General features: G+C 41.3%; 1 protein-coding gene across 10 annotated transcripts in view; it reads left to right on the top strand.

Moving 5' to 3' along the window:
* FGGY (FGGY carbohydrate kinase domain containing) overlaps positions 1-24,452 on the top strand; it is a 400,085-nt gene that overhangs the window by 31,224 nt on the left and 344,409 nt on the right. For all 10 annotated transcript variants that reach the window (XM_059374911.1, XM_059374919.1, XM_059374913.1 and 7 more), the window contains 2 exons: positions 4,113-4,224; positions 10,640-10,791. In XM_059374911.1, the coding sequence (XP_059230894.1) occupies positions 4,113-4,224; positions 10,640-10,791 (264 nt within the window). The remainder of the gene's footprint in view (positions 1-4,112; positions 4,225-10,639; positions 10,792-24,452) is intronic.

The raw sequence follows: 24,452 nt of genomic DNA on the forward strand, positions 1-24,452 counted from the left end.
AAATTTGTCTGTAGCTTACGATTTTTCAACTTTATGATGGTACAAAAGTGATAGGCATTCCATGGAAACCGTACTTGGAATTTGGGGTTTCGACTTTTTTTCCTGGGCTAGTGAAATGCAATATGATGCTCTCTCCCAATGCTGGGCAGTGGTAAGGAGCCGCAGGTCCCAGTGAGCCCGGTAATCATGAGCGTAAAGAAGCAACATACTTACACCATTCTGTACCCACGTAAATGTTCAGTTTTTCACTTCTAATGCAGTATCCAACACACTACATGAGATATTCAACACTTTAGTGTAAAATAGGCTCTGTGATAGATGATTGTGCCCAACTGAAGCTAATGGAGGTGTTTTGAGCACATTTAAGGTAGGCTAGGCAAAGCTATGATGTTTGACTTAAAGCTATTTTCAGCTTATGATGGGTTTATCCGATGTAACCACATCCAAAGTGGAGGAAGATCTGTATTTTTTTTAACTTTACTAACATGTCATGGATGTCTTCGTTTCATCTTTAGCTGAACCTCTTAAAAATACATAACTTTGGAGGTATAATTTACATACCATAAAATCCCTCCATTTAAGTATATAATTATTGAGTTTACACATTCATACAATGATTACCATAATCACATTTTAGAATGCTTCTGCTACTTTAAAAAAATTCCTTTGTGGCTGTTTCTGGTCATTCCCCAGCCCCAGTCATAGGTAACTGTTTATCTGCTTTTTGTCTTTATAGTTAATCTTTTTCAGAAATTTCATATAAAGGGAATCCTACAACATGCATTCTTTTGTGTCTGACTTCTTTCATTAAGCATAATGTTTTTAAGGTTCATTCATGTTGTTGCACTTAATAGTTGGTGCCTTTTTCTTGCTGAGTACTATTCCATTGTAGGGGTGTACCACACTGATTAGCCCTTTGATTAAACTATGACGGGCATTTGATTTGTATTCAGTTTGGGGGTATTATAAATAATGTGCTATATCTGTTTACATACAAGTGTTTATGTTGGCATATGTTTTTATTTTTCTTGGGTAAATGCTCAAGTAAAATTGCTGGGTGGTATGATGAGTTATATTTAAATAGTGCCAAACTGTTTTCCCAAAGTGGCTGTATTTTCCATTTCCATCAGCAGTGTATGAGGCTTCCCCTTTCTTCTGAATTTTCTAACACTTAGTACTGTCAGTATTTTCCAAATGTGATTTAGTTTGCAATTTCTTAATAACTAGTGATGTAGAGTATATTTCTATGTACTTATTGGACATTTGTATGTTTTATTGGGTGATATGTATATTTAAATATTTGGTCAATTTTGTAATTGGGTTATTTTTCTCTTATTATTTTAGTTCTAAGAGTTCTTTATGGATTCTATATGTAGATCTATTATCAGATATATGAATTGCAAATATTTTCTCCAATCTGTAGCTTACCCATTTTCTTATGGTTGCATTTGAAGACCAAAATTTAAAAATTTTGATAAAGTCAAATAAATCCATTTTTTTTCTTTTATGAATCTTATTTTTAAAGAAATCTTTATCTAACTTATGTCAGAAAATTTTCACCTCCAAGTCTTTTAGTTTTATTTTTTACATTTGGAGATATGATACATTTTGAATTAATTTTTGTGTGCGTGTGAGATAAAAGTCTAGAAGTATAAGTTGGTTTTTTTCTTGCATGTGGACATTTAGTTGTTCCAGTGCTGCTATTGAAGAGACTGTCCTTTTGCCAGTCTCCCCACCGAGCAGGGAGCTTGATCCTGGGATTCCAGGATCATGATCTGAGGCCAAGGCAGTCAGTCGCTGAACCAACTGAGCCACTCAGGTGCCCAAATAAAATATTTTTAATAAATAAATAAATAAATAAATAATAAATAAAAATAAAAATAGTCAATTATTAAATTGAATTGTCTTGGTACCTTTATAAAAAATTCATTAACCATAAATGTTTGGGCTTATTTCTCATATTTCTCTTCTGTTCCATTTAATCTGTAAATTTATCCTATGCCAATGCCACACTGATTTAGTAGTAATAGTTTTATATAAAGTTGAAATCAGGTAGCTTAAGTTCTCCAGCTTTGTTCTTTCTTTTCAAAAATGCTTAGTCTCATCTTCATCCTTTACATTTCTGTATAAATGTTAAGAGCAGCTTGTCAATTTGTAACAATATTAAAAAAAAACCCCAAATATCCAAAAGCCTGCTGTAATTTTTGTAGGGATTATGTAGAACCTGTAGATTAATTTGAGGACATTGCCATTTTCACAAGGTTGAATTTTCCATTTCATGAATATAGCATATTTTTCTAATTTGTAGCTGCTTTTGTAGCAATGTTTTATACTTATCAGAGCACTGGTTATGAACTTCTTTTGATAAATTCATCCTCAGGGTTTTTTTTTTAATGCTATTCTGAATGGAATTATTTCCTTAATTGAGTTTTGACATGTTAGTTGCTTGTATACAGAAATATAATTAATTTTAATATGCAGATCTTGTATCCTGTGATCCTACTAAACTTACTGATTACTTCTAGTAGCTTTTTTTTTTTTTTTGGCAGATGCCTTAGGATTTTCTGCATATGAGATCATATTTTCTGCAAAAAAAGATGTTTGAACTTCTTTCTGTCCAATCTCTTTGCTTTAAATTTCTTTTCTGGCTTTATTGCATTGGCTGGAAACATTAACTACAGGTTGAATGGAAGTAAAAGAGACATTTTTGTTTATAATATAGGAGGGAATCATTCATTTTATCATGAAGTTTAATGTTAGCTGTAGGTTTTTGTAATTGTCTTTATCAGATTGTAGAAGTTCTCTTGTCTCTGAGTTTATTGATTCGTTTTGTTTTTCTCTTTCTGCATCTGTTGAGATGACCATTTGGTATTTGTGCTTTATTCTATTAATATGTATAATACAGTGATTGATTTATGGATGTAAAATCAACCATGCATTCCTGGGATAACCCCACATGGTCATATTATGTAATACATGTTTTGTAGTTGATATTTTGTTAAGGATTTTTACACCTGTTTTCGTGTCAGATATGGCCGATAGTGTTCTTTTCTTTTGATGTCTTTGTTTGGCTTTGGTATGTGAGTAATGCTTGCCATGTAGGATTTGTTGTAAAATGTTCCCTCCTTCATTGTATCCTAAACGAGTTTGTGAAGGAATGGAATTATTTTTTCCTTGAGTGCTTAACAGAATCCCCCCCGTGGAGCCATCTGGTGCTAGAGTTTTTTGTTTTGTTTTATTTTGTATTTGTGTGAATGTTTTAAATACAATTTTGCTTTTTCAAGAATGAATCCTTAAAAATTAAATGCTTTGATTTTTTTAAGAATAAATAAATAAATGTGGTTTTATTCATGTTCCCTAGCCCCCAGATGTTTGTTTTTGATGATTTTGTCCAGTTTAATATTTTTATTTTGCTAAAAAAATTTGCACCCCTTCAGAGTACCACACTCAGGAGTTACTTCTCGACCGCTTTTTAATGGCTGCACAATATTCCATTTTGCAGATGTACCATACTCTAATAAAAATAGTTTTTCCAAATTTTAAATATATTCTTAAGTAGTGCTATAGTTAAATTTAATCTACATAGTAACTTATGCTAATAAATCACTAACGTATGATCCTAGAAGTGAGTTGGCTGGGCAAAAGTTATGCATGTTTTTATTTTTACTAAATACTCTGAAGTTCTTCTCCAAAGTCTGTGCCAAGTTATTACACTGTTAGAATAATGTAAGAGAAGGTCCCCTTCTGTCTGCCACAACTGCATACTGTTAATTTTATACATATTAGCCAATGTGGAAGGCAGAGATTGGTGTGTTGTATTTGCATTAATTTACTTAACTGGAGTTGGGAATCTTTTTATATGCTCTTTGACTATTTTTTTTTATTTTATGAAGTGACTTGCCATGTCCTTTGCTTGATTTCCAATTAAATTGGTTGTCTTTGTCTTATTAATTTATAGGATCTTCTGTTATTTTATATTCAACTTTTATCTATTTTCTGTTGTAAATATTTATTCAATTTAGCCATTCGCCTTTTTTTCTAGTCATAACTGTTTTAAGTTTTGTAAAAGCCTGTTTGTAATTTATGTTTTTGTTTGTTTGTTTTTAAAACAGCAAGTTGTACAAGGGATTGATGTAAACCAAATCCGAGGGCTTGGGTTTGATGCCACGTGTTCTCTGGTGGTTTTGGATAAGCAGTTTCGTCCTTTGCCAGTAAACCACGAAGGTAGGACCATTCCACTCTCTTTCCCTGGTGGTGGGAAATTGGCTGGGCCCCAGGTGGAGCACAAGGTCAGGTGTCTCTTATTGCCAAGGATGAGATACAGTGATGGAGCACAGAGGCCAGAATCATGTCCTGGAGGTTATATGCTTGGAGAACAGTTGGTGGGAATGGTGACATCGGGTCTGGATTAGGGAGAGACTTGGCTCTCTAATGTGTAAAAGCCATAGTGGAGAATGAAGGAAGGACATGGGATCATTAGCTCAGAGTAAGCAGCCTTGAAATGGGCAAGTGGTCTGGGTGTTTCCTGGGAAGGTAGTGTCAGTGCCTTAGTTGCTTTGTGTATGATGGTCCTGTAGCATCATACAGCATTTGAACAGGTGAGCCAAGTCCATTTAAAGGAAATAGAATAAGGCAGACAGGACCATGCATCACACAGAAGCTGGAAACAGATTGTCCTCTCTCTTTCAGTAACCAAACCAAAGGACATTCCCATTTAATGATATTGTCCTTATAGAGACTTGTGAGTACAGTAATGAGCTGTTTCAAATGTATGTGCCACTTGGGTTTGCCATCAGAAATTTCTCATGGGTCAAGATCTTTCCCTCTTGGGAAATTTTAGCAAATAGCACTAGCATTGAGGTTGCAAACCCAAAAGCCCATAAAGGTCATATAGGTAACAAAAATGAGTAATGTATACCAGGTTTGGACAGACAAACAAACAAAAACAATAGCGCATGTGTGGAGATAAATTTCAACCAGTTTTTAACCTTTTCGTGAACAGAAGACATCTGGGAGTGGTGGAGACCACGGCACACTGGAAATTGCATCTTCCATCTGAGTGTGGCTCTAGGCATCCCCAGCAAAGTGTTGCCGAGGTGGCCATTGCAAATGTGTTTTAGGCCAAGCCTGTGTTTGAGAGTCCAGCTGTGGATACCATGGTACTCTGGGACACCTTGGAACTGGAGTCAGGAAGGTCCCAGATCTGAGCTCTATTGATGCTGTATATAACACCTTGAGTGAGTCACTTTCCCTCTACATTTTCTGAAAGAATTGGAATAATGAACTGTAGCTTTGCTCTGAGGATAGAGAACCTGACATTTGAATGCTCAGAAGCATTTCTTCCATCCGATCCTGAATTCCTAAAAAAAAATGTGTCCCACTGACTTTTATGGACCTAATTCATAGAATAGTGATTTATGTAAATTACATGTGCTGGTAAAAGTACACAGGTGGATGAATGGTTAGAACATAGTGGTCATGGTGCCCATCTTTCTACACACACACGTTTCCCCCTTTTGGCCACATTTATTAGTACCTCCTGTGTGCCATACCCTGTCTCATTAAGTGTTGGGGTGTCAAAGACAGACATGAATGTTTCCTGTTCTTAGTGGCTGATTGCTGGCTCCCCTGGCATTGTTCTGGCCTAGGAGGGCAGAATAGCTCTAGTCTGGGCCACTTCGGAAAGCACAGACCAAAGAAATGGGCCTGGACTAGTAGACCTCAGCTCGTAGCAGCAACACGCACTCTCCAGTTACGAGATAACGGCCAGCCACGGAGCTGGCCCCTTGGGAGGCTGTCAGCATTTCCTCGATTGAGTTCCTTTCGGTAGCGACCAGGCGATGGTCTCTTAGGGATGCTGCTGGTTGAATTCTCATTTGGGGTGATACTTTCGATGTTACCAGCCCTGCATTCCAAGGATGCTAATCTCTGATCTGCTAAAATGCATGGTTTTTATTTCTGGCTTTATATTAAAATTAACCCTAGATCTTTTAAAATCCCCAAATCATGAGGCTTACCCCCAAGATTTGTATTCACTTGGCTTGTGGAGAGAGCTCGGTATCATCAGCATTGTCAGAGTTTCTTCCATCGTTCTGGTATGTGGAGAATCACTGGCTGCTGCTAAATGGGTAGCTAAGATACCAGGAGCAAGAACACTTCCAAGTGGAAGAGAAGTCTTTCTTGTTAAGCCTGCTTACATATGCACCCTCTCTGGGTGCCATCTTTTTCTTGGTGTAGGTGGAATTGCCTCCTGTTAACAGGCTTTCTATTAACAGGGTAGTTAGGTTGCAACCCTAATTATAAGTGTTGAAATAATTTTATTCCACCCAAAAGGTTAAAGTGTACCCATTCATCAAATGCGTCCAGTGTCAGATGCCCCTTACCAGCTTCTTGCCTTTCAACAGGTTCTATTAGAACCTGTTAGATTTTATCTGAAATGGATTATCTTGTGCTAGAAAATGAGATTTGAATTTTAAAGGTGACTCAAAGGCTGTTTCAAGGCTTCTTACACCTGTGTGGTAGTGAACACCTCTTGGTTAACTGGAGTAATTGTGAGGAGTAGGCAGTGGGATCAGGAAATTAACCATTACCATTAAAGGAAAACTCCCAACACAGGCAAAAATGTAAAGATGGTAACAAAAACAAAAAAATAAAAGACAAAAACAAAAAAAGGAAAAAGAAAAGGGAAAAAACCCCAAATAAATTAAGTACAGTTGTTTAACAGTAATCATTACTCCATGATAAACTATTCTCATTTTAGCTTTTTCTTGTTTGATCTTCCTTCCTTTGAAGATCAGAGAGCCACCAGGTTGGACTGTGGTGTCAGGGCTGCCTGCTCCCCCTAACTCCCAGCACAGCTCTGTTTGGGTCATCCCAGCCGCAGGAGCTCTTGGGAACAAGAAGCAGCAAGGGTGGTAATTCAGGGCCGGGAAGGGAATTACCACTTAGGTTACTCTGCAGTGGAAACCTAATACTGAGATGTTTTTGCTAATTCATAGTGCTTTCCCACAAGCATGCTTGGCACACCTCCTGTGAGATATGCAGAATGTTAACAGAGTGACTACATGGATGAAAAGTCTTGCCCGTGGGTCCACGGATTGTATAACCCAAATTCCGCTCTAGCCCTTGCTTCTAATTCTCTGAAAACATGACACTTTCTAAGGCCGGTGCTTTGTTTCACATGCTTACTGTCTTGTGTCAGAGCCTGCTTCCTTGTCCTCTCTTCACCACTGGCTAACCAGTGGCCCGTCGTTTTCAGAACCAAATGGAAAGCTTCCGTGCCTTTTGAAAGCTCTCTGTGCAGCCTGGGGCTCAGCTGTGTACAGCCTCCTCTGTGCTCCATGTCCCACTTCTGTTCTGACTGTTGACATGCCTGACAGACTGGCTTTTCCCAGGCAGCCACAAGCTCTGTGCATGGAGGACTGTGACATATTCTTGGCGGCATCCTAGCACCCAGCACTGTGCCTGGCACATAACAAGTGCTCAGTGAGTACTTAAACAAGCTTTCAGTGGAATCCTTTCTTTGTGATTTTCTGTAAGAGCTGAAAAATGATTAACTTCCTGTTTTTGTCCACAGTGTGAATCATGAATCAATAATCTTCCAATATATGTAATAAGCTACTTGATTCTCACAACTGCATTGTGTGGTTTTGTGTTTGTTCTGGGAGCCTCTTCCTGTCGAGGCAGTAGGAGCTGCCAGTTGAAAGGCATTCCAGTTGAAAGTTCAGCAACAGGTGACAGACGTCTTGAAGCAGCTGCAGTTGCATTTATGATATTTAAGAAGCAATATTGACATTGGCCCCCCATTTTTTTAAAGAGTTATTTATTTGAGAGAGAGAGAGAGAGCGTGCGAGAGCATGCGGAGGGGAGAGGGAGAGGGAGAGAGAATCTTCAGCAGACCCTTTGCTGAATGTGGAGCTCGCAGTAGGACTTGATCCCATAACCCTGCGATCATGACCTGAACTGAACCCAAGAGTCAGACGCTTAACCAACTGCACCACCCAGGTGCCCCGACATTGTCCCCCTTAACACACACACGCACATGCATGTGTATGTGTGTGTGCATGTGTGTGTGTGTGCCCACATACCCACAGTCTGATTCCATGATGTTTCTGGAATGAGACTTGGACATCATTTTGTTTTTAAAACTATCCTGGGTGCTTCTAATGTACAAGAAGGGTTGAGAACCAAAACTTAAAGCAGTGATACTATACAGTGTAATCACTCAGCTATTTAAAAACAAATCTTAGGGGTGCCTGGGTGGCTCAGTCGGTTAAGCGTCTGCCTTTGGCTCAGGTCACTATCCCAGGTTCCTGGGATGAGTCCCACATCAGGCTCCTTGCTCAGCATAGAGCCTGCTTCTTCCTCTTCCATGGCTCCCCTCCCCCAACTTGTGCTCTCTCTCTCTTGCTCACTCTCAAATAAACAAAATCTTAAAAAAATTTTTTAACAAACAAAACAAAACAGATCTTAGATGTGTTTCTGGAAGGTTTCAGGTACTTCCTCTTATTTTCAAAGTATTACTGTAGTGAGGAGCTTCTGTGGGTCTGAACAGTCCATCCCCCCCACCCGCAGGCAAAGCAGAGACTGAGTCCTTCTCTTATCATGGTGCTGATCACCTGACTTCCATATTTTCTTAGGTTGGCTTTTTTTTCTTTCAGTTTTAAAGATTCTTTTTTTTTTCAGAGACATGGCAAAGTAAGGAAAATAAAATCCTCAGCCCCCTATGTACCCGCTACTGAGGATAACCGGTGAAAATTTGCCTTCTTTGCACAGACATTTTTTAAAGGAGAATTACTTGAAGCTTCAGCTCCTGCCCTCCCCCTCTGCCTGGCTGGTGACCATGCGGCTGTAGTGGGTGTTCGCAAACACATCGTTTCTGTGCTTTCCCAACACATGTGTATACCCGCAACAACAAACAGTATATATGGTGTTTAAAAATATCCCAGTTGGTATCATTATTCATGTTGATCTGTGTAGCTTGAGTTTAAGTTTGTTGTACCAATTTATTTATCTGTTCTCTGCACAGATCTGTTTCAAAGCATGCTGTATGCTTTTCCAAGCTGTGAGATAGGAGGCATATCTTAAATCTCAGAGTCCGTTTATCATGGAAAATGACCTAGATCAGAGAGTTGTTTTGAGGATTAAATGAGATGATCCATATAAAACATTTGGGGGACACACAGACACACAGACACACACACAGCTTTATAAATATTTGTTATTAGCAAAGACAGAATTGCTGCGGCTATTCTCCAATTGCAAAATAATGTGTGAAATGCCTGGTTCGATTACTGTTGGGGCCCTTTTATCTTTCCCCTTTATTATCTCCCAGTTTAGTCATTGCTGCTCTCTGCATTTTGCCATCTGAGGAAGCAGAGAACTGTAAAAAGAATATTGGCTTGCCCATTAGTATGTGAGGAATTAATCGCGGCCATGGAAGGGAGAAGGGGACAGTTCGTTCCCATATGGGCTGCAGGATTGTAGCAGAAGGATGTGAGGTGCCTGCCTATGCTGCTTTTCCACCTGGTTTTAAATTCTGTTTCTTCATCTTCTTTAGAACCTACTATGTGATAGGTACTTGTCTTTATGTGCATTGTCTTGTTTGGTGAACAGAAAAATCTCGATTAACCCTTATATGCTCTTAGGTGTTATCCCTGTCTTATAGGTAAGGACACTTAGGCTAAGAAAAACTTAAAGACTCTTTCACTCTATCTCCACCTGAAACTGAAATAGTGCACGTTCCCCATGAGGTCTGCCTGATCCCCAAACTGAAAAAAATTCCATTGCTTCCTACTCCACCAAACCGAGAGAGGAGATTAAAACACCTAAGTTAACTAATCTCAATCAAAATGACTAGAAGTAGTGGAACTATAAGCAGATAAAAGCCATTGTATGGAGGTAGTCGGTGTGTTATATTGGATATATTATTCTGTTGATGTGTCTGTCCAAGCACAATGTATTGGGAGCTCCTGGGTGGCTCAGTGGGTTAAGCCTCTGCCTTTGGCTTGGTTCATGATCCCAGGGTCCTGGAATCGAGCCCTGTATTGGGAGCCAATGTATTGGGAGCTCCTGGGTGGCTCAGTGGGTTAAGCCTCTGCCTTTGGCTTGGTTCATGATCCCAGGGTCCTGGAATCGAGCCCTGCATCGGGCTCTCTGCTTAGCGGCAGCCTGCTTCCTCCTCTCTCTCTCTCTGCTTGCCTTTCTGCCTACTTGTGATCTCTGTCAAATAAATAAATAAAATCTTAAAAAAAAAAAAGCCAACATATTGTTTTAGGCTTACTTCATAGGCTCTTTTCCTGAATATAGACCCAGAAAAGGTTTTCTGGAACAGAAGGGCTAGGAAAGGAGGGGAAGAAGTTGGGAGAGAATGAATGAGAATCTAATTAATTGGTAGATCTCAATGGGTTTTAGTGTCGACATTTAACCCCAGGTGACACTTCAAAGGACAGACACATGGCTGGAAGGGAAATCCAGGGTCTGGGTGGAGTGTACTGGCTTGTGTTAGTGGTGGCCCTCTCCCTTGCTGTGGTTGACGTGTGGAATTATGGTAGCTGTGCAGGTTGGTGCCCTTGGGATTCAGGAAGTGAATTAGAAGGCTAAGATTATGCGTGTGTCCCCCTCCTCTCATTTCTGCTAGGGGATGCCCACCGAAACATCATCATGTGGCTGGACCACCGGGCTGTCAGTCAGGTCCGCAGGATCAACGAGACCAAGCACAGCGTCCTGCAGTTTGTTGGCGGCGTCATGTCCGTGGAGATGCAGGCCCCGAAGCTTCTGTGGCTCAAAGAGGTGAGCGCCGAGGGTGGAGCGAGCGTGCTCATCGCAGCTGGGGATGCCATTTATTGCGAACCCCTCTGTACCAGGCGCCGTGCTAAAGTCTGTTACGCTTGATTTTTCCCAGCACCTCTCTGAGGAAGGTTGATCCCAATTTATTGATTAGGTTGCAGTTAAATCATTCCTGTTTTTAGATGCTAACCGTACACAGGCACGGTGATAAGTGTTTAACACAGATTATCTCTTTGAATCCTAGCAGCCGCCTTACGAAATTAAGGGTTGGTTGTTCTCTTCTTTTGAGGGTGTGAGGGTTGTCTGTAGACAAGAAAACTAAAACTCTTAGAGATGAACCAACTCACCCAAAATGACATAGTAAGTACGTGGCAGAGCCAGGGTTGGAATCTGAGACTGGCCGACTCCAAAATCTATTCTCTTACTATCTAGGACTCTCCTGGAGTTACGAGAGGCTGATGACCATTCCAGAGAGAAGGTGGCAGAGCTGGGCTTTAAGTTCACATCTTTTGACCAGAACCTTCTTTCTCTGTGTACTTGTATCCTCCGAGGATTAATCTGACCTTGGTGGCATGTTGGGGTTTCTCATGTCACGTGAACTTGAGTTTCCATGTCCTTGAAAGATACGGTGTTCGGTTCTGTTATGAAGTGTGGATAACGGCAATGTCAACTCCATGGTGCCTGGTAGGGATGGATGTGCGAGAAAGTTCATGTCCTCTAGGAACCTCAGGGACTTGAAAATCCCTCAGTGGTCTGGTGAGGTGAGGATCCATCTAATGAGTAAGATCAGGAATGGTTCATTTACTGGCTCTGGGGTTTCAGGTGGGCTGAGTCTTCGATTACTCAAAATGTGTTTGGGGGTGGGTGAGCGTAAGGGTGTTGAGAACATGTCCCTGGATTGCCACCGGGAGCAGAAGAGATGGAAGCAGAGAGGGCATCAGTAATCAAGGGAGCTATGGGTTCTTATTTAGCATATCGAGCTGTTGTGTAAGCTTTAATTTGCCAAAAAGATTCTATATTTATTAAGAGTTTGAAAACAGAGCATTTTAGGAGTCAGGGGTTTCGACTCTACTGGCACCACCTTGTGTGACTTTGAGCAAAGGAGTTCTCATCCCAGGCCTCATTTTTTCCATCTATGAAGTGAGAGAGCTGTTCTGGACTAGTTTGAAAACCTGATATCAGTATATTCTGAAATACCAATCAGAATACAGAACTACTCCACACTGGCCCCACCCTCTGCTTTGCATTCTGTAGGCGTTAATTGATGTAGCCTTAGCAAGCTCAGCTTAGCCTTAGCAAGCTCTGACATGGGAAAGCATGGGAAACTGAGGCTGCCAGAGAGAACAGTATGATTTTCCTAAACAGAGGATAGAGCCAGAATTTAAACCCATGTCTGCTGGCCTCCAAACCCCAGCTCACCCCATCATATCATTCTGCTCTGAAATCCCTCTTTAAAAGCCTATGTTGCTTAGGATAGGACCAGGAACAGGGGCAGTGGTGTTTTTAAACCAGCCTAAACATGGTGCAAGGAAATAGATGGTTGGATACATCACCCCCTTCTTGGCCTCAAGTAAGAAAGAGCTGTACTGAATTAAGGGATGAGGGTCAGGCAGGTGGCCACTGGTACATACATCATCAGGGCCTTACTGGGCGCCTGCTTCATGGCCCGCTTTGGACTGTATATCCCAGGAGGTCTGATGACACATCTGGTGCAAGCCTCTCTGGAGGCTCAGTACTGTGTGCTTGAGATCAAACTGCCCTAATGAAAGCACACAGAAAACAATTAGGTTCTAGAGTGCATGGTGTTCGTGACTATGGCCTCCTGAGACTGACCATCCATCCATCTAACTAATCAGTTCCATTTCAGAGCTTTCTGAGAAAGGCCTGAAACATTATCTCATTGTGTATTTAACTACCTGATGGTTGAGCCTCTAATCTGTTTTTAAATTTTCTTAAATTTATTATTTATTTATTTATTTATTTTTGGTAAGCTGGTACAGGAATCCATGCTGAGAATTTCTTTGATTTTATCATGATTGCAAATTCAAAATAAAAGATATTGCTAATACCAGTTTTAGCATTTTCTCCTTAAAACCCAGATGGCTTATGACCCTTTTCTAACTTTAAGGTGTAAATGAATCACCTGGGGAATCTTGTTAAATTGTAGATTTCTGATTTAGTAGTCCTGGAATAGGGACTGAGAATTGGCATTTCTGACAAGGTCTGAGGCGATGCTGATGTGGCTGGCCCACAGACTTATAGAACCACTTCTAGAAGCTCTGCCCTTTATATCTTTTTTTTTTTTTTTAATTTATTTTTAAAATTTCTTTTCAGTGTTCCAGAATTCATTGTTTATGTACCACACCCAGTGTTCCATGCAGTATGTGCCCTCCATAATACCCACCACCAGGCTTACCCAACCTCCCACCCTCTGCCCCTCCAAAAACCTTAGATTGTTTTTCAGAGTCCAGAGTCTCTCATGGTTCGTTTCCCCCTCCAATTTCCCCCAACTCTCTTCTCCTTTCCATCTTCCCATGTCCTCCGTGTTATTTCTTATGCTCCACAAATAAGTGAAACCATATGATAATTGACTCTCTCTGCTTGACTTATTTCACTCAGCATAATCTCTTCCAGTCCCGTCCATGTTGAGACAAAAGTTGGGTATTCATCGTTTCTGATGGAGGCATAATACTCCATAGTGTATATGGACCACATCTTCCTTATCCATTCGTCCGTTGAAGGGCATCTTGGTTCTTTCCACAGTTTGGCAACTGTGGCCGTTGCTGCTCTGAACATTGGGGTACAGATGGCCCTTCTTTTCACTACATCTGTATGTCTGGGGTAAATACCCAGTAGTGCAACTGCAGGGTCCTAGGGAAGCTCTATTTTTAATTTCTTAAGGAATCTCTACACTGTTTTCCAAAGTGGCTGCACCAACTTGCATTCCCACCAACAGTGTAAGAGGGTTTCCTCTTTCTTCACATCCTCTCCAACACATGTTGTTTACCGTCTTGCTAATTTTGGCCATTCTGACTGGTGTAAGGTGGTATCTCAATGTGGTTTTAATTTGAATCTCCCTGATGGCTAGTGATGATGAACATTGTTTCATGTGTTAACTCTAGGGTCAAATAATCTTTGACAAAGCAGAAAAAAATATACAGTGGAAAAAAGTCTCTTCAACAAATGGTGCTGGGAAAATTGGACAGCTATGTGTAGAAGAATGAAACTCAACCATTCTCTTACACCATACACAAATATAAACTCGAAATGGATAAAAGACCTCAACATGAGGCAGGAATCCATTAGAATCATAGAGGAGAACATAGGCAGTAACCTCTTCGACATTAGCCACAGCAACTTCTTTCAAGATATGTCTCCAAAGGCAAAGGAAAGAAAAGCAAAAATGAATTTTTGGGACTTCATCAAGATCAAAAGCTTCTGCACAGCAAAGGAAACAGTCAACAAAACAAAGAGCCAACCCACAGAATGGGGAGAAGATATTCACAAATGACACTACAGATAAAGGGCTGATATCCAGGATCTATAAAGAACTTCTCAAACTCAGCATACACAAAACAGATAATCATGTCAAAAAATGGGCAGAAGTCATGAACAGACACTTCTCCAATGAAGACATAAAAATGGCTAACAGACACATGAAAAAGTGTTCTGCCCTTTATATCTTGAAGAGCATACATTGGTGGAGAATCAGGATATAGTACCTTCTTTTGAATGGGGCAATGGGAGACTGGGAGCCAGAAAGGTAGCTTTCAAAGAGTTTAACAGCACATCAAAGTCAGAAGTGTGACTCTGCTAAGCTCATGGGCTGTCATTTGTTTACTCCCCTATTAACTCTTTAATTCACCAAATATTAATGGAGGCTCTGCTAGGACCCAGCAGTGTCACAGGTACTGGGGTCACAAGCACAAAGAGGACTCAGGCTTACCCTTAAGGGGCCCAGTGTCCTCTGGGGCAGTGGTGGGGAAGCAAAGGTGGGGGTGGGTGGGTGTTGGGTGGAGGAAAGAGACATGGAACCAGAACTGTTAGAAGATGTTCTAAGCACCTTGATAAAGGAATATGCAAAGTGCTTCCAGAGAGCATAATTTGCTTCCAGAGAACATAATTTGCTTCTGAGAGGTGTTCTTGAAGATGAGTCTCAAGTTAGGAGTGGAGGTTTTTCCTATTAGAGAAGACAGGGAGGAAATGCTAGAGAAGGACTATGGCTCATTTTTGGTAAGGTACATAGGTCCTGGGCTGAGAGCCCTGAATGCTTGCTTCTCTGAAGTTAGTAGGAGCTGAGGCCAGGTAAGTAGTCTGCCTTATTTGGTGATAGAAGGTTTTTAAGTAAGGGGAAGGAAATGTCTTCAGTACCTTTGACAGGGATGAAGAGACTGGATTAGGGGTGAGGAAATGTGTGTGTGTGTGAGTTAAGAACTGGTTTTCATAGTTTCCTGATTATAGCGCTTTGTTGGCTTGGCTTTGCTCATAGGATAAATTCCTAAATTTGTAACACGGCGCAGAAGATGGTTTGTGATGTCATTTTCACTTTCCCTTTCTGCTTACTGTGTGCCCCTCACCTTGCTCAGTCTCTCTACCGGGACTCAGTCAGGGTGTCTCAGACATGCTCTGCTCTGCCACCTCTGTCTTGACTAGGGGCTGGCTGCATCTGGCCTGCTGCTTGTTTTGAATGCTTTGGGAGCAAAGAATGAGTTTCACTTCCAATGGTGGAAAAAGGATTCAAAAAGAGAAAAATAGTTTGTGACTTGTGAAAATTATGTGAAATTCAGAGTTGCAGGGACACAAAGTTTTCCTGAAACACAGCCACACTCATTCATTTATGTGTTGTCTGTGGTTGCTTTTGCATCACAATGACAGAGCTCAGTAGTTGCGATATAGACTGTGTGCCTACAAGGCTGCAAATACTGACTCTGGATGGTTACAGAAAAGTTTGCTGATCCCTTGGTCTTGGTGATGTGATGCTGTGCCTTCTGACCCTGAATATTCTTCCCTCTACTCAGTGCGGATCCTAACTAATTATTCAAGTTTCAGCTTTATTGTTATGTCTTCAGAAAAGCCTTGCCTGACCCTCCAATAAATTAGAGAACTCTTTCTATTGCATTCTTATTACTTCACTGTATCTTTCATAAGTTGTAGTGATGTATCCTTTTGTAAGGATGATTCCCATGGTGCATGGATCTTCCAACACTTGTAATCCATGGGGGGCATGGAGAGCCTATCTGTTTTATTCATGGCTATCTCCCAACTCTAATAAAATGCCTGGTATATAGTAGGTAGTCTTTGAATAATTTGTAGTAGTTTTGAATAATTTGAGGGACTCAGTAAGGGGGCTTTTTGTATTCCCCTAGGTGAGAAGGCATGAGGCTTGAAGTAGGTACTGTGGGGTGGAGAAGAGATAGGTTCTAGAATTTTTAGGGAATACTATCAGCAGGACGTGGAGGTTGATTGGCTATTAGGAGCAAGCAAGATGGCAGAGTTAGAGCTGACCACTCACGTTAGTACTGCTGTCATTCGTGGACTCCTTGTCCTGGAATCTGATGACATGGAGAGTCAGGCAGAATCAGGAGTTCAGCCGTCCCAGAAGACCCAGGTGATAGACTAGGACCACCGCAGCTCTTGGGCAAAGTCACGCGGGTCCTGGTTTTGCAATGTGGAATTTTAATCATGTCCTTTACATTTAAAGTTTGTGTGTTTCAGGTTGATGTATGTCTCCTTAATAAGAATTGTCAGATAAAAGGAAAAATGCCATTTGAATTTTTCATAACCCCCAGCAGTCTGGCTTTTCCATTTGGTCTCAATGATTCTGACTCTCATCTTAATGAAGGCCAAATGTAAATTAAGTTCTGTCAGGCTGGAACAGCTGGAGTCTCCTATCTTTATAAACATGAAACATTGCAGGGTAACAAGGTGCAGACTGGGGAAGGTCAAGAGAGTTAAGGGCTGATGCAGATCCTGACAGCTCAGTGTTAATGGAAGATAATTAACTGGTGTGTAGGGGCTGTGTGGAGATCTTCCAATCCGACTTTTAACTCATTTCCTCTTTTTGCCATTGTCAGCAGAGCAGAAAGCTAATCATTTCATAGTTTGAGATTTTCATTGTTCATTTCTAACTAGAACCAATGGGCTGGAATGTCAGAGGATTTTGTTGATGGGTTTAGATGCTCTGTCGGCCCCTCCCATTTCTCCCCAGTTCATGCCTCTCTGCTCTGTTGCCCTGATAGTGTACTGGGGAAATGAAGAAATGATTCTCTGGTTCTAATGTGCCTTTTCCTGTATATATAGATTTTTTGAAGGGAGTCGGGATGCGTAGAGAGGTAGTTTGATAGCTTCCTGTTAGCTGTGGAAGGTGTGAGTAGAGTGCTCTTTGTGAGGAACTATGGAAAAAAACAAAACAACTCCATTAGAGGTCAGGAAAGCCTGGTTCTAGTCCTGTGAAGTAAGAGGCTTGTCCCAGCTCATTTTTATTCCTTGTTTGGCCTCATTCTTTCCTTCTTCTTGACTATATAATAATACCTATTATTTTATCTTTGATTTCTTTTTGTTTCAAACTTTGTGGAAGATAATGTTAATTTCCTTTCTTTGAAATATACCATTTCATTTTTAATGGCAGTTATGGTGGGGACTGCGGTCTTTCTCTTTAGTGATTCTGGCTTTAAACTGCATGTATAGGGCTATTATTGTCCACCCACATTCATCTGACCTTTGCAGCAGAGCTGATAAAAGATATTGGGGAAATTTGGGGGATAAATCACAGTTCTGTAACAGAAGTGAAGTGCAGGATTTGAAGCCAGATTCACTTGTATTTAAATCACTCTCTGCCATTTACCTATCCTGGGGCCTCAGACAAACTAAGTCAACCTCTCTGCATCTCAGCGTTTAGCTGTAAAATGAGAAGAGCAGTGTCAGCCTTGTGGAAATGTTATAATTGAGTCAGATATTTGTAAAGCCCTTTATGCAAAAGTAGATACTCAGATAGCAGTTACATCTTCACTTCCGTTGTGTTTAAAAAATATTTGTGGGCACCTGGGTGGCTCAGTGGGTTGAGCCTCTGCCTTCAGCACGGGTCATGATCTCGGAGTCCTGGAATTGAGCCCTGCATCGGGCTCTCTGCTCGGCAGGGAGCCTGCTCCCCCCCAACACCCCGCCCTGCCTCTGCCTGCCTCTCTGCCTGCTTGTGACCGCTCTCTCTCTGTCGAATAAATAAATAAAATCTTAAAAAAAAAAATGTGTTCTACTGATGGGCATGTCAGTAATTCCTATCACGAACTGAGAGAATTTTAAACATTAGAATATCTTATTTCACACAGTTGGCTGTAACGAGTGGTATTTTTCCTGTTTGACTAATAACTAAGGATAGTTTCTAAAAACCATCATGAGGTTGTCAGAGGCAATCATAGAAAATATCCAGTACAATAGTACAAAACGTATTTTCAGAGTCATTCCTGTATGTGAATCATCCACATCCTATGTGTAATTCCTATATCACAAGGCAGCCGGCTTTGAACTTGGAAGCAAATTCACATAATACCTCCTGCTGTTGCCTCTGAAATTCACCATTGCCTCCAGCCTCAGCATTATTTTATTTCACAAAGATTATTGTATTGAATCTTCACATCTGTCTTATGGGATCGACGTGATCTCTTTTTGTGGTAAGAAAACTGAAACTCAGAAACATTAAATGACATACAGCCTCGTACTGGGTGAGCCAGCCTACACAGGGAGCCCCACCGTAGCTCCACGCCCATCCCCGTCCTGTGAGGGCCTCTAATCCACTGCAGGGACCCAGAAGTGGTCTTTGTCTTCAGGAGATTATAGTCTGAGGGGAGAAGAAAGATACAGCTCACCTGAGCAATCGGATCAGAGTGAGGGAACAGATATAAACTGTGGCTAAAGCATGTATCATGCTAATTATCTAGTACTTTACCGAGCATTTTATCTGTTAAACTCCTCTAATCCTTACTTCTACCCTATGAAGTAAGTATTAGATGGTAAAACAGGCTCAGAGATGTTAAGAGGCTTGCCCAAGGTGACTCAGCTAATAAGTGACAAGGCTGGGATTGGAACCTTGGCATTTCAGATCTAAAATCTGGGCTTGTCACCATTTTTCCCTCCCGCCGTCTTCAAGTGCTTGCCTTACAGGGTTTGGATAAATTAGTTCGGGGAAGAAATTTGTAAGTGATAACTTTAGGAGGATCTGAGGCCAGGAACAATGGGTGGTGGGTTCATTTTTTTCCCCCCTTTAACTAATGTTGTTTATTTTCTCCTATGTGATAGGCACTGTCTTGGGCATTAGAGATTCCAAAGTAAGCAAGACAGATGAGGGTCCTGGGTACTTCTGAGAACTAAGATTCTAGTACAGAGAGGCAGAAAATAGACAAAGACATACACACACACACACACACACAGTGATTCTATTTTCTGGAAAATGCTTTGAAGGAAAAATACAGATGAACAGATTTGGCATGGCTGATGTGTTCTTTCTTGGGAGGTTTTATTTTGACCTGAATGATGATGATTTCAGGAAGAAAGGGCAGCACATTCATGAGGGGAGGAAAGTACCTGTGAGATCAGCAGAGGAGGTCAGCAGGGCTGAGGCTGTGAGCAAGGCAGAGTAGTGGGAAGTGGGTTGGAACAGTGGGTAGGGACCATCTCCTACATGGCCTTGAGGCCATGGGCAGGAATTTGGATTTTATTCTAATAGAAGGGAAAGGGTCAGTGGATTTTAATGGTAAGTGTGACGTGATCTCTGGTTTATGACTTAGAATCACTCTGGATAGTACTGGTTAGGTAATAAACATTTGGATGATGATAACAAAGTTTACATTATAATGTTAAAAGGAAAAATTATAAAAGTGAACATGCAGTTTTATGGATACTTTTGTTTTAAGAAATTATCAGTATAGAGGGATGTCTGGGTGGCTCAGTCTGTAAAGTGTCTGCCTTCAGCTCAGATCATGATGCAGGGGTCCTGGGAGGGAACCTGGAGTTGGACTCCCGGCTTAGGGGAAAGTCTGGTTCTTCCTCTGCTTCTGCCCCTCCCTCCTACTCGTGCATGTGTGCTCCCTCTCTCAAATAAATAAAATCTTTAAAAAGTTATCAGTATAGAAAAAAACTGGCTATGTGTACAAAAAACGTTACTAATGGGGTGCAGTATCTATGGTTGGAAGAGTTTGCTTCTCTTATAACATAGTGCTCATGTTTTTATTACTTCTTGGTAATTTTTCATGAAAAAAAAAAAGATCTTGTAGTCCTAGCTAACTTTTCGGGTTTATACTAGTTCATTATTTAGCATAGGATTTTTTTTTTTTTTTTTCTACTTGGGCTTGTTTTCCTTAAAAGCACCAACACGGTATTATTATCCCATTATACAGATGAGGGAAACAAGATCCAGAGGGCTTAAATAACTTCTGCAAAGCTACACAGCTAATGTGGGTGGCGCAAGGATTCTCACCAAATCCTGTCGGCCTCCACCGGCCCTACTGGCTGCACTCAAATAGTGCTCATTTCTTGCGACACATGAGGGCTGCCGCCTGGCAGTCCACAGGCTAAATCTGGACCCCAGATGCGTTTTGTTTGACCTTTCCTGTGCTTGGAAAAACACACACACACACACACACATCCACACACCCCAACAACTTTTTTTTTTTTTAAATTAGTTTTCAACAATTAAAAACTAAGAAACTTCACGTAAAAATCCACATTTTCTGCTTCTTTAGAAGAAATAACAAAAGGATTTGGCAGTCGGGGGCCCACATTCCCATGTGGAAGGAATTGGCTGGTGCTGAGCAGGGGCTGCCCCCTTTAGGAGGGGCGAGTGTCCCCCCACCCAGCTTACTCTGCTCATTTCCTTTCCCAGCACTACCCTCTAGGCGTTTGGATTGGAGACCCAGGCTTTGGGAATTTGTTCAAGGAATCCATCATTACTTTTCCTATAACAAAATGCTTAGAGAAGTGGAAAGCTTTTCCAGACGGGGAGCTTCTCGGTCAGTGACTTTAGCAATGCCGTACTCACATTCTCCCACACCTCTGAGTCTTCTCTTAGGTTTTTCCTTTGTGGCAAACTTACGATTTCGTTCTTCACTTGGGAAAACTTGTATTAATTCTTCAAGACTCCAGGAAGCCTTCCTTGACTTTCTCCATCGGGGGTTGATGAGGCTCTTGCCCTCTGTCCATCATGGCATTCCCCCCCTTACCTCTACCTTGGAATTTATTGCACTACATGTGCCTCATTTATCTCTGTGTCCCTCATGTCTAGGGCACTGCTTCGCATCTAACACTAACCACTCAGTGGATATTTTAACTGATGGATGGATGAACAGGTGGCTGAATTTTCTAAATCACTATTTATGCCATTTTTAATTGTTGTATACAACTGACCAATAGTTCCGTTCTAAAGTACATATCTCCTGCACACCATGTATAAGTTCCTTTTCTCTTCCCCATTGTGGAAAGAAGTTTGGAGTATTCCCACTCCTTTCTACCCAGAGCCACCCCTTGGCTGCAGTCCTGTTACCTTGAGTCCTGGCTTGTTTTGTGTGGGCAGTGAAGACCCCAGATGGAGGCAGTAACTCCTGGCCTCTCTTCCGTGGCTCTATGTATTGAGGAGCTCAACCCTCGAAGCTGCTCCCTCTACCCTGTGAGAGAGACTCTGAGGTGAACATATGGAATCCAACAGCCTCTCTTTGAATGTTAATACCAGGGGCCCTGTTACCTTCGGACCAGATTCCTCCTAGCCTTTGAGCAGTGTGGACCGTGTCGTCAGCTTTTGCCAGGGCATCTTTTGTGAATTTTCTCTCTTGCAGGGGGGAGGGGGAAGGGTCTGCCCAAGAACTGGGCTCGTAACTAAATATACGGAGTGTTAGGCTGGTGCCTTCATTTACCTGGACAGCGAGTCCTTTCCTCATCATCCTTGCATTTGCATATTTGATTTGTGCCAAGTATGTATGGTATTCTTTTAGTTTTATAGTCCCAACAAAGTAATTTTAAAAAGGAGACCCCTCCCCCTGTCATTAAAGGACTTGGTCAGATAACTAGTAACATCTAATAAATGGTAGCTATTACTGTACTATATTTTGTATTTTACTTTATGGCTTATGGCAGACTTTGATGTATATTTTCTTTATTTGATCTATGACGTAGTCTTGTGGGATAAATATTACTATTTGCCACATTTTACAGGTGAATACACAAGGCTCAAAGAAATGAAGTGACTGTCTACAGGGATTAAAATTGGGTCTTCAGTGAAGGTTCTCATGAACCTTCTCATGAACCTAAATCAGGTCTTGTTCTCTTCCCCCACCCCCCGTTAAACCAAGTTCCTTCTCCTTTGGGTCGATGGGTTTTTAGCTCAGTAAGAGCAGGGACTAAATCTCTCTATCCATACTTGGCAGTTGTCTCTCCAGAGCCAAACACAGTGATTGGCATTAAAATTATCCTCAGTAAATACCTGTTAAATGAATTCACATTACCTAGTCAGAGCCACATGTATGGCTGTACCAGGAAGTCCCATGTGCCCAGCACTTCTGCTGCTGCCTTCCTGACCACTGTGCAGGGATGTCAGCTACATCCAGACATTTTTTAGTGTAACTGGAGAGGCAAGAGCAAGGTTGCTAAGTTCAGCTGCTTTTATGCCTTATAGATGATGCCACAGGAAAATGAACAACATTCTTTTCATATAGTAGCTAAAATGCACCTATGGGAGGGAATATTAGCTTTAGAAAAGACAAGAAGAAAGACAGTGCATTTAATGTGTATCCTGATAGAGGAACTCAGATCAGTCAGCCCTGTGGAGGTGAACGGTCACTTTGGAAATCTGGAAATTCCAGGTAGATAGATGTTGATCAAGGCAAGAGAGGAGGCAGGCCAGAAGTCAGGAAAAGATGCTAGATGGATGGGAGTCTTCTGGAAAGATAAGTCAGTCTCATTTCTCTGAATATATGGCTTGGTTTTATTCTTTTTTTTTTTTTTGGTTCAAAATGAGAAAGCTGTTCTGCTCTTCTAGGGACATACTCTCAACAGTGAAACAGACTTTCCGCTGCTAACTTGTGCTTGGTGATGGGAGACAAAGTAGAAGCCAAGAGTGACCTTTATCTCAAGTTGTTTCCAAGTCTAAGACCAGTAAGAGGCTATAAAAGTGATTTCCCCCCAGCATTTTATGATCTAATCTTTAAACATACAGTAAGGTTGAGAGAATGTTATTGTACATACTCAGAACTATCACCTGGATTCTGCCAGTAACATTTTACTTGCTTTATCATGTGTATGTCCATCTGTCTGCCCTTCAATCCATCCATTCGTCAGTCCTCAAGTTTTTTCAATAAACTAAGACATTGTTAAACTTCTAAAAGCAGTTTGAAATGTTAAAGCCCTTTTACCTTATTGAGAAGCTTAGTAAATTCTATTTAAGATAGTGACCCTGTTTGATTGCTGTCTGCAAACATCATTAACACTTGTACTAGAACTTGTAAGATACCTACTATGTGCTTTTAAGTTTGCTGTCTGACCTCATGCTTACAAAATTCCTGTGAGGTACATGTTCTCACTTACTTTGCAGGTAGAGAAGGTGAGGATAGAGGAAGTGAAATAGATTACCATTTACTGACTGTTGCATTGGGCAGGGCTGGAATCTAAACCTAGGTTTTCTAACTCCGGGAAATAGATTTAAAAAAGAAGTTGCAGAGGTTAGTTGGTCCAACTCCAGCCTTTATCAGGCACGGTCCCCGGTCTTCTCTACAGATGAAACACCTGGGTAGAGAGAGCTAGTTCCCATAGTTCAGGCTGAAAATCCCAGATAACAAATTTACCTGACTGAAATTTTGAAGTTAGATATGAATTCTAGAATAAAAAGTTATCTTAGTTATCCCAAGTTAGACTCCCAGTTAAAGGACCATGCCTGAGACCCTCCATGACAGAAATTCCAACCCATTCCTCCTTGTCCATTTGTCCATTCTCCAGCACGTTAGTTACCTCTTGAAGAGCTGGCTTCTTCCTCCCCTTGGCATTCACCTCAAAGTGTTTATAGTTCAAAAAAAAAATTAGTAAATTATTTAACTAGTTCCTTACCTCTTCTGAACCCAGGGGTCCTCGAGGTACCTTTGCAGCTAAGACCTCACTCAAGGGTTATCTTTGTGCACCGAGCTGTGGCCACTCTCCTGGCCGAATGATAAAGTCATTCAGGGATCGCCTTCAAGCCCCATGTCTCCCGAATCCTTCCTGTATGGAGAGGCTACAGATTTGGTAAAACTTGGGAAGGACCTCAGTAATAAAAAGTCTGATCTCAGCTCTCCAGCCTCATCAATACCCATCCCACACCCTCTTCAAAAGCTGCCTTAGTTTGCCTTCCAAGCTTCGTAATCTCAACAGTCAGTGTCTTTTGGCTCAAAAAATGCAAGACTAGGGAGTATTCAGAGGGAATGAGCGAGCTGCCTGAGTCAGTGGCTCTGCCCTTCCTGGCCTCTGCCTCTCATTCGGGCTTTGCCAGAGGGTCTGAACTGTGGCGCAGGCATTTTCTCCCAGTTGCAAGGCATGTAAAGCCTATTGGAGCTTGCCCAAGTAAAGCCAAGTAAAGCAAAGCGAGCAATTAGGAAAGATGATCTTTTTACCAATTAATTATTCATATATTTTTAGTAATAAGGATTTTAGCTTCC

The sequence above is a fragment of the Mustela nigripes genome, chromosome 14, assembly GCF_022355385.1.
Source record: "Mustela nigripes isolate SB6536 chromosome 14, MUSNIG.SB6536, whole genome shotgun sequence".
Lineage (NCBI taxonomy): Eukaryota > Metazoa > Chordata > Mammalia > Carnivora > Mustelidae > Mustela > Mustela nigripes.